The sequence below is a fragment of the Bombina bombina genome, chromosome 5 (assembly GCF_027579735.1).
Source record: "Bombina bombina isolate aBomBom1 chromosome 5, aBomBom1.pri, whole genome shotgun sequence".
In the NCBI taxonomy this organism is placed as follows: Eukaryota; Metazoa; Chordata; class Amphibia; order Anura; family Bombinatoridae; genus Bombina; species Bombina bombina.
Genome location: NC_069503.1, coordinates 104,802,469 through 104,822,405, shown reverse-complemented (window position 1 = coordinate 104,822,405; position 19,937 = coordinate 104,802,469). Strand labels below are relative to the sequence as shown.

General features: G+C 37.1%; 1 protein-coding gene across 1 annotated transcript in view; it reads left to right on the top strand.

The window, feature by feature from the left end:
* The first annotated feature begins 241 nt into the window (after positions 1 to 241).
* LOC128660009 (oocyte zinc finger protein XlCOF6-like) overlaps positions 242 to 19,937 on the top strand; it is a 64,577-nt gene continuing 44,881 nt past the window's right edge. The window contains exon 1 of the mRNA XM_053713610.1: positions 242 to 1,869. Within this exon, the coding sequence (XP_053569585.1) occupies positions 282 to 1,869 (1,588 nt within the window). The 5' untranslated portion in view covers positions 242 to 281. The remainder of the gene's footprint in view (positions 1,870 to 19,937) is intronic.

The window sequence follows — 19,937 nt, the reverse complement described above, 5'->3', positions numbered from 1 at the left end:
TAATGGGGCCCTATAAATTGTTTTCTTCAGTTTAGTTTATGATTTATAAATGTTTACATTCTTTATTGTCCTTTTTTAATTTGTGTTTTAAATGTAAATACATTTAAAAATAAACACAAACACAAAATGGAAGACATTTTGTTGAGTATAAATGAATAATATGCTATAAAGATGGATCATATTCTAAGTAATAAACCTTACTTATTTTCTTTATTACATTTCTTTTTATTTAGACAAACGTGAATAGTTCATATCCATCCTTCACTACAGGAAGAATCAGAATGATGCCACAGACTCAAACAGTTTTAGACACTAATGACTATTCACAAACATTCGGGAAATCACAGCAGATATTTAAAGGAGATGGTGAATTTGCAGAAACTGGGCAACAATCATTATGTACAGAGAGTAATTTAGTCGTCAAACAAGAAGACAATAATTATGCCTTATCTAGTGAAATGATTATCCCAGAGGATAAGCCACAAATATTTACTGAGTTTTCAAAGCATTTTAAAGAAGGGAAAAGTCTGCAGTCTAGCCAAATGATTCATACAAAGGAAAGACCTTTCAAACTTACAAAATGTGAGAAAAGCTTTAGATGGAAGTCACATCTCCTGCAACACCACAAAATTCACACAGATGAAAAGCCAAACACATGTACTGAGGGCAGCAAATGTTTTATAAAAATGACAAAACTTATAGCTCATAAAAGGACCCACACAGGAGAGAAACCATTCAGTTATACAGAGTGTGGAGTACAGTTTACACAAAGGTCCAGTCTCTTAGTTCACAATAGGATTCACAAAGGAGAAAACCCTTTCATATGTACAGAATGTTGGAAAATGTTTGCAGACAAGTCAAGTTTCCTAACACATCAACTTATTCACACAGAGGAGAAACCTTTTACATGTGCAGAGTGTGGGATATATTTCACAAAAAAGATTCATCTTGCATCACATGAAAGGACCCACACAGGGGAGACACCATTCACCTGTACTAAATGTGGAAAACGTTTTAAACAAAAGGGTAATCTGAAAACTCATTACAGGATTCACACAGGGGATAAACCATTCACCTGTACTAAATGTGGAAAACGTTTTAAACAAAAAAGTAATCTGAAAACTCATGAAAGGATTCACACAGGAGAAAAACCTTTCACATGTACAGAGTGTGGAAAAGGTTTTACACAAATGGATGGTCTGAAAACTCATGAAAGGATTCACACAGGGGAAACCCCTTTCACATGTACAGAGTGTGGAAAAATGTTTACAACAAAGAGTAAACTGAAAAATCATGAAAGCATTCACACAGGGGGAAACTATTTTACATGTACAGAGTGTGGAAAACAATTTACACAAATGTATTGTCTGAAAACTCATGAAAAGATTCACACAGGGGAAAAACCTTTTAAATGTACAGAGTGTGGAATATTTTTTACACGTATGAGTAATCTGAAACATCATGAAAGGATTCACACAGGAGAAAAGCCTTTCACATGTACAGAGTGTGGAAAAAGTTTTACACAAATGAGTAATCTGAAAAATCATAAAAGGATTCACACAGGGGAAAAGCCTTTTACATGTACAGAGTGTGGAAAATGTTTTATAGAAAAGAGTAAACTGAAAAAACATGAAAGGATTCACACAGGGGTAAAGCCTTTCACATGTACAGAGTGCGGCAAATGTTTTACAGAAATGAGTACTCTGAAAAACCATGAAAGGATTCACACAGGGGAAAAGCCGTTCACATGTACAGAGTGTGGAAAAAGTTTTACAGAAAAGAGTACTCTGAAAACTCATGAAAGGATTCACACAGGGGAAAAGCCTTTCACATGTACAGAGTGTGGAAAAAGTTTTAGACAAATGCATTGTCTAAAAACTCATGAAAGTATTCACAAGGAAAGAAATCTTTCACATGTTTAGAAAGTGAAAAAAAGGTTTCCATTGAAGTCGGGTATCAAAAAACATCAAATATTTACACACAAATTGTATATACACAGTATACACACCGTTTTACAATTATCATAAAGGGGACAAACTCTCTAAATAGAAGCATAAAAAGATTTCATTGTAAATAATACTTACTTAATCCCAGTTATAAAAGCCCCAGATTGGAAGTGCTCTCCTGCTGTCCTTTGTGCCTTTATATATGTGCACCTCAATTTCTCTCATATAAATGTGATAGAATCCAAACACCACACAGGAATATACAAATCTGTCCTCATACTGACCAGTTTACACAACCATTCACCCCCAAAGCACCCCCAGTGTTGTTTTCTAATATGCCAGTGTTAGGAATTGTACAGGTTTTTTTTTTCTCAAATGGCGGAGAAAATAATTACATTTACAGAATAAAGGAGTCTTTATATGAAAAGAGTGTTAGACAATTGTATAAACAAGAACATCAGTCTCAAATGATTGACATCTGGGAGATATATTTAATGTGCACATCATGTGGATAAACCTTTGCTTATAGCAATAGATGCTTAGAATTGTACATGTTATATACCAGAGGAGTTACTGAGGGGAAACTGATTTTATTTCATGAGACACAATCTCAGTAACCTGTACATACGTGATCATAATCAGATTAATTTAAATGGCTACTATAACCTACATGTATACTGGGTATGTAATATGTATGTCATGTTCTGTAACTTGATATTATGTCTGTTAGATGTTTTCATGTTAGTTAGACTCCACAAGAACTGATAACACATACTGTATATATAAAGGGAACATTATATATATCTGATGAATCCCTTTGTATGAAAAGCACAAGTGTTAGGTATATTTATACCATTGTGTGCATACTCAGGTGGTCCTCGGTTTGCATCGGTTCAATTAGCGCTGTTTCAGAATAACGCCCTTTTTTTCAGTCATGTGACTGCTATTGAAAAGCACCGAGAAGCAGAGTGCATTGATTAAAATAAGGACAGGCCAGTAGATGGAGCTGTCCGCTTGTGTTACAACAAAGATATGCAGGCTTAACAGGTCTGAATTGAATCAGTGTACACAGACCACAGACCTGAGCTATGGATAATGGAGCAGCTTTCAAAGGAATAAGATCTAGCAGCCATGAAGGAAACTTTACATCTTCCTGCCCAGCTGCTTGAAGGTCAGGGTGCCTAAAAAATCAGTCCAGCCTGGAATACATATAATATCTGCAGACTGGATATTAGCTAACAGACAGCCAGATTATGAGTTTTGCGTTATGAGTGGCTCACTAATAACTTGCAAGTTATTTCCACCGCTCACCTTTAATAGCGCTGCTATTACAGGTTTGCAAAAACCCACCGTTTGTGGGCGATATGGCTGCATTGAGCTCCATACCGCACACAAATACCAGCGCTGCTTTGAGCTGCTTTGACGTGCTCGTGCACGATTTACCCATAGACATCAATGGGGAGAACCAGCTAAAAAAAAGCCTAACACCTGCAATGACGGAGCATAAAGCTCCGTAACGCAGCCCCATTAATGTCTATGGGGAAAGAAAATGTATGTTTACACCTAACATAAACCCGGAGTCTAAACACCCCTAATCTGCCACCCCTGACATCGCCGATACCTACATTACACTTATTAACCCCTTATCTCCCGCCCCCAATGTCGCCGCCACCTACATAAATTTATTAACCACCCATAATCTGCTGCCCCCAATGTCGCTGCTGCCACTATACTAAAGTTATTAACCCCTAAACCTCTGGCCTCCCACATCACTAACACTAAATAAATATATTAACCCCTAAGTCTAACCCCTAACTTTAATATAATTAAAATAAATCTAAATAAAACTTACTATTACCTAAATAATACCTATTTAAAACTAAATACTTACCTGTAAAATAAAACCTAAGCTAGCTACAATATAGCTAATAGTTATATTGTATCTAGCTTATGTTTTATTTTTATTTCACAGGTAAGTTTGTATTTATTTTAACTAGGTAGATTAGTTATTTAATAGTTATTAACTATTTACTAACTACCTAGTAAAAATGAATACAAATTTACCTGTGAAATAAAACCTAACCTGTCTTACAGTTAAACCTAACATTACACTAGAATTAAATAAATTAAATTAAAAAATACATTTATCTAAATTACAAACAATAATAAACACTAAATTACACAAAATATTTTTTTTTATCAAATATAAAAACGAATTACTCCTAATCTAATAGCCCTATCAAAATATAAATGCCCCCCAAAATAAAAAAAATCCCTAGCCTACACTAAACTGCCAATAGCCTTTAAAAGGTCCTTTTGCAGGGCATTGCCCCAAAGTAATCCGCTCTTTTACCTGTAAAATTTTTTTACTAACAACTCCCCAACAGTTAAACCCACCACTCACACAACCAACCCCCCCCCCAAAATAAAAACCTACATAAAAAAACCTAAGCTCCCCATTGCCCTGAAAAGGGCATTTGGATGGGCATTGCCCTTAAAAGGGCATTCAGCTCTTTTACATGCACAAACCCTAAGTTAATAAAAAAAAACCACACAAATAAACCCTTAAAAAAACCTAACACTAACCCCTGAAGATCCACTTACAGTTTTGGAAGACTGGACATCAATCCTCATCCAGCCAGGAGAAGTCTTCATCCAAGCGGCAAGAAGTCGTCCTCCAGGCGGGCAGAAGTCTTCATCCAGACAGCATCTTCTATCTTCATCCTTCTGACGTGGAGCGGCTCAATCTTCAAGACATCCGTCGCGGAGCATCCTCTTCATACGGTCCCAGCCATACACTGAAGGTTCCCTTTAAGGGACGTCATCCAAGATGGCGTCCCTTGAATTCCGATTGGCTGATAGAATTCTATCAGCCACTCGGAATTAAAGGGTGAAAAATCCTATTAGCTGATGCAATCAGCCAATAGGATTGAGCTTCAATCCTATTGGCTGACCCAATCAGCCAATGGGATTGAGCTCGTATTCTATTGGCTGTTCCAACCAGCCAATAGAATGCAAGCTTAATCCTATTGACTGATTGGATCAGCCAATAGGATTTTTTACTGTTTAATTCTGACGGATGACGTCCCTTAAAGGGAACCTTCAGTGTACGGCTGGGACCGTATGAAGAGGATGCTCCGTGCCGGATGTCTTGAAGATGGAGCCGCTCCACGTCTGAAGGATGAAGATAGAAGATGCTGTCTGGATGAAGACTTCTTCCCGCCTGGAGGGCGACTTCTTTTCGCTTGGATGAAGACTTCTCCTGGCTGGATGAGGATGGATGTCCGGTCTTCCAAAACTGTAAGTGGATCTTCGGGGGTTAGTGTTAGGTTTTATTAAGGGTTTATTGGGTGGGTTTCATTTTTAGCTTAGGGTTTGGGCAAGTAAAAGAGCTGAATGCCCTTTTAAGGGCAATGCCTATCCAAATGCCCTTTTCAGGGCAATGGGGAGCTTAGGTTTTTTTAGGTAGGTTTTTATTTGGGGGTTGGTTGTGTGGGTGGTGGGTTTTACTGTTGGGAGGTTGTTTGTAATTTTTTTTACAGGTAAAAGAGCTGATTTCTTTGGGGCAATGCCCTGCAAAAGGCCCTTTTAAGGGCTATTGGCAGTTTAGTTTAGGCTAGGGTTTTTTATTATTTTGGGGGCTTTTTATTTTGATGGGGCTATTAGATTAAGTTAGTGGGTGTTAGGGTTAGGTTTAGGGGCTAATAACTTTAGTATAGTTTCGGTGACATTGGGGGCAGCAGATTAGGGGTTAATAACAGTAATGTAGGTTGCGGCAATGTTAGGGACAGCAGATTAAGGGTTCATAAGTGTATGTAGGTGACGATGACATTGGGGCAGCAGATTAGGTGTTAATAATATTTAACTAGTGTTTGTGATGCAGGAGTACGGTGGTTTAGGGGTTAATATGTTTATTATAGTGGTGGCGATGTCTGGAGTGGCAGATTAGGGGTTAATAAGTTTATTTCAGTGTTTGCAATGCAAGAGGGCCTCGGGTTTAGGGGTTAATAGGTAGTTTATGGGTGTTAGTGTATTTTGTAACACTTTAGTTATGAGTTTTATGGTACAGCTTTGTAGCGTATAACTCATAACTACTGACTTTCATGTGGCGGTACAGATCTTGTAGTTATAGGCTATACTGCTTACTTTTTGGCTGGACAGGCAAACTCCTAATACCGGCGCTATGGAAGTCCCATTGAAAAATGACTTTTTGAAAGGTGTGGTAGTTACGTTGCGTGACGGCCAAAAAGGTGTGCGGTACAGCTATACCTACAAGACTTGTAATAGCAGCGGTAGTGAAAAAGAGCCATAACACTGCTTTTTCACTCATAATGCAAAACTCGTAATCTATCTGAGAGTATGCTACTGTTTCAATGCAGAGTCCTTACTGCTTTGTTTGCAGAAAAATGCAAGTAGAAAAATGTTTTTGTTCATTTAAACTTAGTTTGATATTATATTCTGTGTTGTGTGAATATTTGATATTGTTTATAATGTTGTTTAGCATTTATAGTCTTTAAAATAATTTAATATAGGTTACTTAGGTTCTAGGCCCCTCTCAATATTGACATAACTCCCTTACTTCTCATTGACTTACATTATAAACTGGGTTTCAATTTACAACCATTCTTTCTGGAACCTAACCCCGGCATAAACTGAGGGCTACCTGCATCATGTAATGCTGCTTTTTACTATATAATGATATGTAATGGTTTTTCATGCAAATAAAAAGTGACTGTAATCCAGACCAGTTTTTTGTATAATTAAAAAGACAATATCACAGAATAATTAGGAAAACATCATCAGATACAGAAGCCAAATCTGACAATGAAAGTTAAGCGCTGATAATTCAGAGCAGCAATTTTACCCAACTTTCCAATTTACTTTTATTATCTAGTTTTCTTTGTTCTTTTGGTATCCTTTGTTATAGAGTAAACCTAGGAGGCTGATATTATATGAGCTTAAGGGCGTGCACGTGTATTTAGCACTCTGTGCAGCAGTGTTTGTAACTATGTATAACAGCTATAAATGTTGTTGCAAACTCTGCTGTCTGAAGACACGTGCAGGCTCCTGAGTTCATCTAGGGTTACTCTTTAACAAAGGATACTAAAATAACTAAGCACAAATGATAATATAAGTAAATTAGAAAGTTGTTTAAAATGTCATGTTCTATCCAATCCATTTAAGTTTAATTTTGACTTTACTGTCCCTTTAACATTACATAAAACCAATATCAAATTAACCCCCCAACCTACACCAACCCAGATTATTAATCAGCAGCAAGACTTTATACACAGACATTTTCTGTTACTTAAACCATACTTATCCCTTTGAGTGTTAAGCACTTTCCCACCTGGGAAAAAATTAACTTTATTTTTTTTTTTTTACAGACCCCCAAGACTTACACTGTTGGAAAGGTTAAGCGATTACTTTTCCAACAGTGGGTCTTGGGGGTTCTGTAGCTGCTTAGATGCCTGAGATACAGGCTTCTAAGCAGCATGCCCCCTCCTCCTATACTTCACATTGTTAAGTATAAATAAAGTTGTGCTGTGATGTCATCACGTAATTGCGCGTGACGTCACCACACATCACGTGAATCCCCGGCGATGCCTGTCACTCTACAGGCACGATCGCCGGGGTAGGAGCGGTTAGGAGCCCCCAGATCTCCCTCAAGGTGGGAGAGTGCTCATGACGTCTCTGAGCCGTCATTAGCACCAGAGTGAGAAACTCTGTGGCGGCTCAGAGCCGTCATTAGCACTCAAAGGGTTAAAGGGATAGGAACTTACACTTTCATAATTCAGATAGAATGTGTAATTTGATGACACTTAATTTCACTTCTGTTATCAACCTTATGTATTACTGAGAGCTGACTGGTGGCTACACACATGTGCTGCTTGTCATTGGCTCACCAGATATGCTCAGCTCCAAAGCTATTATTCCTGTTTTTTTCAAATAAAGATACCAAGCGAATGACGAAAAATTGATAACAGGAGTAAATTAGAAAGTTGATTAAAATTGCATGCTCTATCTGAATCATAAAAGACAATATTTGGGTTTACTATCCCTTTAAATACGGAGTCAGTGAAGTTATTTCTATGTGTTTATTGCATTATTACTCATGGTACATTTGTGACACACAGATAATATCCCGGCACACAGCTGATATAACAATACTATTAGACATTAAATAGTGAGTCAGTGACGTTATTTCTATGTGTTTATTGCATTATTAGTCACTGTACGTCTGTGACACACAGATAATATCCCGGCACACAGCTGATATAACAATACTATTAGACATTAAATAGTGAGTCAGTGAAGTTATTTCTATGTGTTTACTGCATTATTAGTCACTGTACATTTGTGACACACAGATAATATCCCGGCACACAGCTGATATAACAATACTATTAGACATTAAATAGTGAGTCAGTGAAGTTATTTCTATGTGTTTATTGCATTATTAGTCACTGTATGTTTGTGACACACAGATAATATCCTGGCACACAGCTGATATAACAATACTATTAGACATTAAATAGTGAGTCAGTGAAGTTATTTCTATGTGTTTATTGCATTATTAGTCACTGTACGTCTGTGACACACAGATAATATCCCAGCACACAGCTGATATAACAATACTATTAGACATTAAATAGTGAGTCAGTGACGTTATTTCTATGTGTTTATTGCATTATTAGTCCCTGTACGTCTGTGACACACAGATAATATCCCAGCACACAGCTGATATAACAATACTATTAGACATTAAATAGTGAGTCAGTGAAGTTATTTCTATGTGTTTATTGCATTATTAGTCACTGTACGTCTGTGACACACAGATAATATCCCAGCACACAGCTGATATAACAATACTATTAGACATTAAATAGTGAGTCAGTGAAGTTATTTCTATGTGTTTATTGCATTATTAGTCACTATACGTCTGTGACACACAGATAATATCCCAGCACACAGCTGATATAACAATACTATTAGACATTAAATAGTGAGTCAGTGAAGTTATTTCTATGTGTTTATTGCATTATTAGTCACTGTATGTCTGTGACACACAGATAATATCCCGGCACACAGCTGATATAACAATACTATTAGACATTAAATAGTGAGTCAGTGACGTTATTTCTATGTGTTTATTGCATTATTAGTCACTGTACGTCTGTGACACACAGATAATATCCCAGCACACAGCTGATATAACAATACTATTAGACATTAAATAGTGAGTCAGTGACGTTATTTCTATGTGTTTATTGCATTATTAGTCACTGTACGTCTGTGACACACAGATAATATCCCAGCACACAGCTGATATAACAATACTATCAGACATTAAATAGTGAGTCAGTGACGTTATTTCTATGTGTTTATTGCATTATTAGTCACTGTACGTCTGTGACACACAGATAATATCCCAGCACACAGCTGATATAACAATACTATTAGACATTAAATAGTACAGCTGATATAACAATACTATTAGACATTAAATAGTAAGTCAGTGAAGTTATTTCTATGTGTTTACTGCATTATTAGTCACTGTACATTTGTGACACACAGATAATATCTCGGCACACAGCTAATATAACAATACTATTAGACATTAAATAGTGAGTCAGTGACGTTATTTCTTTGTGTTTATTGCATTATTAGTCACTGTACATTTGTGACACACAGATAATATCCCGGCACACAGCTGATATAACAATACTATCGGACATTAAATAGTGAGTCAGTGAAGTTATTTCTATGTGTTTATTGCATTATTAGTCACTGTACGTTTGTGACACACACATAATATCCCGGCACACAGCTGATATAACAATACTATCAGACATTAAATAGTGAGTCAGTGAAGTTATTTCTATGTGTTTATTGCATTATTAGTCACTGTACGTTTGTGACACACAGATAATATCCCGGCACACAGCTGATATAACAATACTTTAAGCCAATAAAAGTATATGGTAAAGTTGTTTTCCTAGGAATAATTAGACAGTTTATATTACAGTCTGAAGGTGTTTACTGTTCCTTTAATCATATCTAGCTTAGTACTATTTTGTTGTGAATCATTATTATTATTATTATTATTTATTATCGGTTATTTGTAGAGCGCCAACAGATTCCGCAGAGCTATAAACAAAAGCGGAGTACAACAAAACAATTATAGGGATCAAATGGGTAGAGGGCCCTGCCAAGAGATGCACTGTTGTAGTCAGCTCTTAAGAAGGTGATCAACAGCTGGACTCTTAGGCTTACATGCTAAGGGGGTTCAGGGGATAGCAATGGAGGAGAGGAACTGGTATAAAGAGAGGTTACCATAGGTTGTATGCATCCCTGAACAGTAGAGTCTTTAGGGAGCACTTGAAGCTTTCAAAACTAGGGGGGAGTCTTGTGGAGCGAGGCAGAGAGAATCATTGTTTAATGAAGATAACATTGTGACAAATTTACCAACATATTGATTATCTAGAATACAATTTTTATTAATTATTTCTGTTATTAATTAAAGAGATATAAAGGTGCAATAATGTTTAATATGTTAGATCAGTCAATCATGAAATCATGAAAGAAAAAAATTGTGTTTAGTATCCCTTTAACGTTAAAGCCATTTAATGTTTCTCCGCCCCTGCAAGTGATCCGCTTGCTTGCGGTATGTCTGGGCATCACTTCTTTTTTGTTTCTGGTTGAATTTCCGGCCTGTATGCGTAAATAGCCTCCCACTTGCTTGTGCTATGAGTCACTTCTGATCAGCCAATCGGAATTCAAGGGACGCCATGTTGGATGACGTCATTTAAAGAAAAACTTAATTCTTCAATAGCCATCGAAAGAAGAGGATTGTAACACTTTCTGATTGGAGGATATAAACTAGTATCCTGATTATTTACAGGACCACTCAGCCTCACACCTTACCTCGGGATCTCTGAGATTTAACTTATGAGACCCCTGATATGCTCATCGAACTGAGGGTCACTACTGTATGGATACAGTGTGAATAGTTGTAAACCCACGTAGCATATAAGTGGGAAGACACAATTGAAACAGAACTAAAGTGTACACAGATCACAAGAGACCTGAAGGTAGTATGAGTCAATTTGATAAATATACTTGCCACCTCAATATACACGCTTCCAATCCAGACAGGTAAAATATATACAAATCAACACTCACACAAACACTCAGCAATGTGCTCAGGTTTAGTTGCTCTGGGATCTAAGTATGCTTCCTGTATTCATAGAATCAGAGGCAGGTATAATGATATGCGCTTCAGATATAATTAGGCAGTTAAGTTCATAACGTACAAAGTAAGCACATTAAACAGGAGCATGCAACAGAGTCAGTATGATACAAAGTTACCCAGTCCAGTATCTCCAATCCGCTAGCAGCGGTGAGTGTGTGGTGTGAGTTGACAGCGGCGCAGGCTGGAGGTGCTGCAGAGAGGACACGCAAACCAGGAAGCGTGTGAGAGCGGCAGCAGCCGTTGAGAATGAGCGAGAGCCGGGTATGACGTGAGTTTGTAGAGAAGCAGGTAAGCAAGGCAGGAGAAGTGACGATGTAAGTTGCAATAGGAATCTTGTTTGGGATAAGTAGTAAAACAGCACTTTAGGAAAGGAGCTGCTATCACAGCGTGATATCAGGCAAAAGGCAAGGTGTCTTCTTAGGGAGCTCTGCATACGCTAGAGCACGGTCAAAAATTACCAAGCGAAGTGCTGATAGAGGAGGAGCCTTAAATAGGGAAAGAATGGTCACACACTTAAAGGAACAGCCATATACATATAGAGACCTGACTAGAATGCTCCGTGCCGGATGTCTTGAAGTTGGAGCAGCTCCACCTCGCCTTGTGGATGACTTCTTGCCACTTGGATGAAGACTTTTCCCGGCTTCGTTGAGGACTTCTGCCCGCTTGGATGAAGACTTCTCCTGGCTGGATGAGGATGGATGTCCGGTCTTCCTAAACTGTAACTGGATCTTTGGGGGTTAGTGTTGGGTTTTATTAAGGGTTTATTGGGTGGATTTTATTTTTAGCTTAGGGTTTTGGGCACCGAAAAAGAGATAAATGCTCTTTTAAGGGCAATGCCCATCCAAATGCCCTTTTCAGGGCAATGGGGAGCTTAGGTTTTTTAGATAGGATTTTATTTGGGGGGTTGGTTGTGTGGGTGGTGGGTTTTACTGTTGGGGAGTTGTTTGTATTTTTTTTTTATTGGTAAAAGAGCTGATTTATTTGGGGCAATGCCCCTCAAAAGGCCCTTTTAAGGGCCATTGGCAGGTTTTTTATTTTGGGTGGGCTTTTTTATTTTGATAGGGCTATTTGATTAGGAGTAATTAGTTTAAATATTTGATAATTTCTTTATTATTTTGTGTAATTTAGGGTTTATTTTTTTTGTAATTTAGTTAATTGAATTTAATTAGTGTAATTTATTTAATTTTTTTTTTAAAACTTTTATTTATAACCAACAATGTATACAATTATACCAGTTGCACGTCATTGCGCCACTCAGGGCATAGTATCATAACTTACAGTGTTCAGAGGAGTAACAGACATGGTTAAATAAGTGCTAGTACTGGATATGCTAAGCTGGTACAATATCGTCTAAATTCTACTATGATTTTAGTAAGTTATCTATAGAATATATGTACACATTCCTGGGATTTTAATATATTAAACATAACAAAACTAAACATCAACAAACAAAACAAACTGTAACTAGCACATTCTCCTTTTGGAATAAACGTTACCCTGTAAAGTAAATATGGAGATACCAACCCATTTAGGATATCAAGTTTGCAGTGGATTGTAATACTTTGGGAGTGTTAAACGGGTTGAGTTATGAGTTACAAAGTAAAATCTGGACTAAACTTTCAAATAGATAATATTTGTTATCTAGGGTGACCGATCTATGGGATATCCTATGCCTATTGTTCAAGAAGCCTGCGTAGTACCATTAAATCTGTAAGAGTTAACCATTATGTGATTTCTACAATATTTCAAGCCAATTAGATCTATTTTAATGTAGGGAACATTTGTTATATAATTGCATAAGTATTGACTGTGGGGTGATTCCAGAGGGATGCACAAGCATTAGCGTATGCCAAACTTTTATAGTGGGTTAGATAATAAAAAAAAAAAAAAATTTATTCAGCATCAAAAGGGTATTACTTAGATATTTCTAGTACAGAAAATTGCAGAAAGAACATTACCCATGTTGCAATATGTTTCTAGTTAGGGCTGTTATTGGTAACTTGATCTTATAACGATGAGAGAGTATGACAACATTTCCAGATCTGATACAACATGGTCTTTAGTAGAATGAGGCGTGGATTAATAAAAATAGGCATTTATTCCTAAAATGTGTGAAATGTAGCTATATGTGGGGGTATTACAGTATGATTTTTTTCTATATGTGTACAGTGTGACAAAACAAAACATACCACTACAATAAGGAGAGTAAGTACTAGTAACACAAATAAAAACAAGAGAAAACATAGTTATAACTAAACTCATTGTCTGGGGAATCACTGAACTGTGAACAATCTTTCTAAAGATGTTGCTTACACTGAGGTATTGTAACAAGTATTGTAACAGAGACAAAGTAAGAAAAAGAAAGTAGATACCTAGAAAGTGGTGAAGCACATTTGTTTTTATGCATATGTCAGGAAGAGCACATTCTTAGAATAAGTTGCTGCTAGATCGTTTCACTTTACTCAAGAACTGGACTTTCACTTTATATTCAAATGCAATACCACAGTAACCACTAGAGGTCCTCATAGATTAACAATCTGTTCACCTTGGAAAGTAGAAACCCCATGTTTTCTCTCTCTTTTCCTCAAAATGATGTACCTAGATTTGCAAATCGGCCCCATTGCCCAGTTCTGTGGCACAGCCAAACACAACAAAACAGATTGCAGTCAGCTCTACCAGTAGAGCAGTGACAAAATCACCATGCTAGTGTGCTAGGAGTGGTCCGGCAGCTCCACAAATCAGCCAACAGAGACCCTCTGCAACATCCCCACACAAAAAGGAAACCCACACACATTCAAATAGTGAGATGCAACTGCATGTTCATAAATAATTTAGTCCTGAAATTAAAAAAGAGGAAAACAAACACAAAAAGAGGGAGAAGGAGAATAAAAACTGCATGCTTGCGATAGTAGCACCATTACCATGTCAGCCTGTTATGTATGATGTGTGAGGTTTACGGACCGATTAGAAAAAAACATAAGCACTCTAGAATATCGGCAAACATAAGGAGAGCAGCAGGCCCTTTTTCTAATGCAGACTAAATAACTCAGCCAATGCCTCTCCTATGTAGCCGTGCAGCTGTAGCTCCCAGTAAGTTCATAGCATACGGTCTAGAGAGCCTGGAGGGCAGTGGCGATGAGGTAACTAGATCCCGCAACAGGAGTCCCTTTGTGCTGCAAATGTATTGTATATTGTCCTCCTTCAATGAGTTTAGGTTGTCAGTCTCTGCAAACGGTTCAGTTTCAGATACGTGCAGCAGTTGAGTCGACAGCAGTCGCAATCCTCTGATTGATAGTTTGCCATGCTGCTGGCATAGAGCATGAGGGATTGTGCTGTTCAGGATCTGATGGGAGTAAGAGGTTAGTGCCAGAGTCCCACTGTAACATAGATGTATTGCCAGTCGACATGGCAAACGGCACTTTATCTTTGATAGCTTTTTCCTTAATGCTTGCTGTGCAGCAGAGATCCATTAAAGTTAAGTTATGTAACTGCATCCACATCGGCCGCTCCTGTGATCTCTCCTGTTGAGCTGGTTGATGCTTCTCAAAAGACCCACTGAATTTAACATGAATTGGCTCTGATGGAATTTGGCGCCATTTTGAGGAAGAGCGTAAGGGATTCTCAACTCGAGTTTTAGCCAGTAACTCTTTCAGTGCAGATTCTAGTTTATAGAACATTGGTAGGAATAGGTATTTTAAAGAGACTAACAAGTCTTTGTTTCGAAGTGTTGTCTCAGCGGGGAAGAAATCCATACTTATTCCTATCCCCTCTCTGCTTTGTACAGCCTGTAGCAATACTTCACTCTCCGTCTTTATAACTTTCTGTCGTCCCGGGGGCCAAGAGATGTTTTTTTTTGATCCTCAAAGATTCCTGAACAGCATAATCTGTTAAGGGATAATAGGATGGTGATGGATTGATCCTGGTATAAGGATGAAATGCTGTTTTTTAAGCAGAGCCTCTCAGACTTGCGACCATCTTGAAACACCACCCACCGGAAGTCCCGTAATTTATTTAATTTTACTGTAATGTTAGGTGTTAGTGTAACTCAGGTTAGGTTTTATTTTACAGGTGACTTTGTATTTATTTTTACTAGGTAGTTAGTAAATAGTTAATAACTATTTACTAACTAGTCTACTTAGTTAAAATAACTATAAACTTAGCTGTGAAATAAAAATAAAACCTAAGATAGCTACAATGTAACTATTAGTTATATTGTAGCTATCTTAGGGTTTATTTTACAGGTAAGTATTTAGTTTTAAATAGGAATAATTTAGGTAATGATAGTAAGTTTTATTGAGATTTATTTTAATTATATTAAAGTTAGGGTTAAACTTAGGTTTAGGGGTTAAAAATATATTTATTTAGTGTTAGTTATATGGGAGGCCAGAGGTTTAGGGGTAATAACTTTAGTATAGTGGCGGCGGCGATGTTGGGGCGGCAGATTAGGGGTTAATAATTTTATTTTAATGTTTGCAATGAGGCAGGGCCTCGGTTTAGGGGTTAATAGGTAGTTTATGGGTGTTAGTGTACTTTTTAACACTTTAGTGCGTAAAACCCATAACTACTGACTTTCAGGTGGCGGTACAGATCTTGTCGGCATAGGCTGTATATCGCTCACTTTTTGGCCGGACAGGCAAAACTCATAATGCCGGTGCTATGGAAGTCCCATTGAAAAAGGACTTTTTGAAACGTGCGGTAGCTACGTTGAATTACGGCCAAAAAGGTGTGCGGTACAGCTATACCTACAAGACTCGTAATAGCAACGGTAGTGAATAAGCGAATATGAGTCATAACGCAAAACTCGTAATCTAGCCAATTGTTAATTGAAGGATAAATAATAGAAAGCTTTTTTTTGTATTTCTATTTTTGTATAAAAATATAGTGGAAAAAAATCTCTACTGGATTATAGGAATAATATGAAGTTCCCAAGAGCTAATACACAGATATGGACCACCTCAGTACAACAGATAACTGTGCCTATGTACAGCATGTGAGAGGGGAAATAAGGTTATCAGATTTACATAGAAAAATCTATTTCATTGTTAAACAAACAAACATTATGGTGCCGAATATCTAAAGGTCTCTGGGATGGTGAGAGGATGGGCATTATGGTGCCGAATATCTAAAGGTCTCTGGGATGGTGAGAGGATGGGCATATTATGGTGCCGTATATATAAAGGTCTCTGGGATGGTGAGAGGATGGACATTATGGTGCCGAATATCTAAAGGTCTCTGGGATGGTGAGAGGATGGGCATTATGGTGCCGAATATCTAAAGGTCTCTGGGATGGTGAGAGGATGGACATTATGGTGCCAAATATCTAAAGGTCTCTGGGATGGTGAGAGGATGGGCATTATGGTGCCGAATATCTAAAGGTCTCTGGGATGGTGAGAGGATGGACATTATGGTGCCGAATATCTAAAGGTCTCTGGGATGGTGAGATTATTTAAAGGGATTGTAAAGTCCAAATTAAACTTTCATGATTCAGATAGGGCATGTAATTTTAAACAACTTTCTAATTTACTTTTATCAACAAATGTGCTTTGTTCTCTTGATATTCTTAGTTGAAAGGTAAACCTAGGGAGGCTCATATGCTAATCTGTAAGCCCTTAAAGGCTGCCTCTTATCTGAATGCATTTGACAGCTTTTCAAAGCTACAGGGTGTTAGTTCATGTGTTTCATATAAATAACATGGTGCTCATGCACGTGGAGTTATTTAAAAGTCAGCACTGCCTGAAGTGCAAGTTTGTCAAAAGAGCTGAGGGATCTGCAAAAAACACATCAGAATTGGCACTTATAAATACAAAATACAAAGTGTAATTGTTGTGGTGTTTCTTAGGAAAATAACCTGAACATGAGCGTTCCATGGGCGTGTATGAAATTTTCTCTCAAATCCCAACGTAATTATCTAAACATTTCCGCCCTTCAGTTCTCACTGTTTTTCTCTCAAATGAAAATGCGGCAAGGTTATGACAAAATACTGAGAATACTTAATACACCAATAGAAAGACTCATGAATATGAAAATATAGGTGACTGTAAGATGCGCATCTTTTTTTCTTTTAAATTGTTTATTTTCAATATTAACAAAAAAGATAGATAATAAACAGATATAAGTAAGATAATCACATTAAATAAATGAATTTGCCATGCAGGGCGAATAAATCAAATTAACATCATATTAACGGGGTCTTCCCCTGAGCAATTCCAGTTTCGTTATGAACTTATCTATGTAAAGAAAACAATTTAAATTAAATAACTGCATTTGCTACGCAGGGCGATAAAGCGAATTAGCATCAGGTTAACATGGTCGGCACATGAACAGTGTGAGTTACATTATAATATTATACGTACCATTTAAACCTTAGCTATAAGTCTTGTTATTAACATCTCATTTTGTTGTTTGTTTTAGTTTAAACCCCCAACCATTCTCTCACCTGATGGTGAGGAGGAAAAAAAAACAACAACAAAACACTATCATTCTCACTCCCATAACTCCATCTCATCCCTGCTGCATCTATTTAGTCCTTATGCATTTATTTAGTCCTTATGCATTATAGTTTAATTATAAGAGTTCTCATTATTTTGGTTCTAGCATTATAGGGGACCTAAAAGGATTTAGGATTTGATTTTTTTTCCATTTCAGATAGAGCAGTAATATAAGATTCCTATTTAATTAAGAATCTTGTTATTGGTCTTCTCCCCAGAGTCACATAAATTGCATTGTTCCATTGCTAATTGTTGTTTCATTCATTTAAAAAAATGGGGGATTTTGGGTGCATTGACATCTTTCCAGTTTCCATCCTTTACATATGAGATTACGTACTAAAATTATAGTAAGGTTAATTCATCTAGTCTTAGACCCATACCCCTGCCTGTTGCAAATAAATACTATATCTATATTTGTAAGGTTAATTTCCATCTTACAGATTTTCCTCAGCCAGTGTTGTATTTTAAGCCAAAATTGTTTAATTTTTGGGCATTCAAAGACATAGTGACTTAAAATTGCCCCCCAGGAGGCTGCATTTTGTGCATCTGGCATCCGTTACACCATTTACAGGTAGGGTGTCTGATATATTTGATATAGCAATTTTAGATGCGACTCTCTTCTGTCTAGAGATGGAGTTGTTTTCTCAAATATTAAGCTTTTTTTAACTAATGATTCCGATACCCCCCTTAAACCGGAGTTTCTCAATTTCTGTGCAATATTAAGTGTATTTTTTGTTTTTTCCTAAATAAACTTATATACAGATAAGATATTTTATAGTTCCTTAAGGAGTATATATATTTTGTAAATGATCTTTTATTGATGTTTTGCATAATAAGACAAAAGCAAACAGAAAACATCATAACAGAAATTATAAAATTTCCGTGAAATACAATATCAAGATATATAAAAAAAAATTGATTTCAAACATATGAGCTTTTGAAACCTCTGTGCATGTTTAATAATTTCCTTGGATGACCATTGAGCTGCCCACGTATGGGCCCTTCGACATAGGTAGTACTGATCGGGAATGATAGTCATATCAAAGACTCTTAGTGGGTGAGAAAACATAATGATATCAGTAATGGTAAAGCATAAACGTATATTAGTCAATGATGAAGGTACATGCTGAAATAAGTTATACGTTGGTGGCCACATCTCTGGCCACTCGTTTATAAATGTTATAGTAAAATGTTATATAATATTTAGCGGATAAACGCCGCTTAGTAATGCCACTTAAGATTTGTATGGGTGGGGGCTTAGAAACAGCAAGGTTTGGAGGTTTGAAGATATGTTCCTGATTACACACAAAGGGTCGCTCTTGGCCCTATCTTAGTTATAAATGCAAAAGTAAGCGGAGTTGGCTTATGGTCATGGATACTCTTGGACCTTAGCATGTAGGGATAAATAAATAGCAGCTGGCAAGGAATACTACTGTGAGGTAGGTGGCATATAGACATCAGTTGAGGTGAGATATAACATAGAGGAGATAGCTCAAATAAGGAAGGGAATTACAAGGCAATACTCAAAATATCTACGTATTGTGTGTCATAGTTATAATGTAACTTAGCATTTGTACTATATTGTGCTTATGGCCTACAATAAGCTTTCCTGAACCTATATGTATTTCTTCTGTTATGTGTGATCAGTCCACGGGTCATCATTACTTCTGGGATATAACTCCTCCCCAACAGGAAATGCAAGAGGATTCACCCAGCAGAGCTGCATATAGCTCCTCCCCTCTACGTCAGTCCCAGTCATTCTCTTGCACCCAACGACTAGATAGGATGTGTGAGAGGACTATGGTGATTATACTTAGTTTTTATGACTTCAATCAAAAGTTTGTTATTTTAAAATAGCACCGGAGCGTGTTATTACTTCTCTGGCAGAGTTTGAGGAAGAATCTGACAGAGATTTTTTACTATGATTTTAACCGGAGTCGTTAAGATCATATTGCTGTTCTCGACCATCTGAGGGAGGTAAAGGCTTCAGATCAGGGGACAGCGGGCAGATGAATCTGCATTGAGGTATGTGGCAGTTTTTATTTTCTGAATGGAATTGATGAGAAAAGCCTGCCATACCGTTAAAATGACATGTATGTATACACTTCAGTATTCTGGGGATGGTATTTCACCGGAACTACTGTGTTAAGGTCACTAATCCTTTTAATAACTATTCTCATGTTAAACGTTTTTGCTGGAATGTAGAATCGTTTACATTGCTGAGGTACTGTGTGAATAAATGTTTGG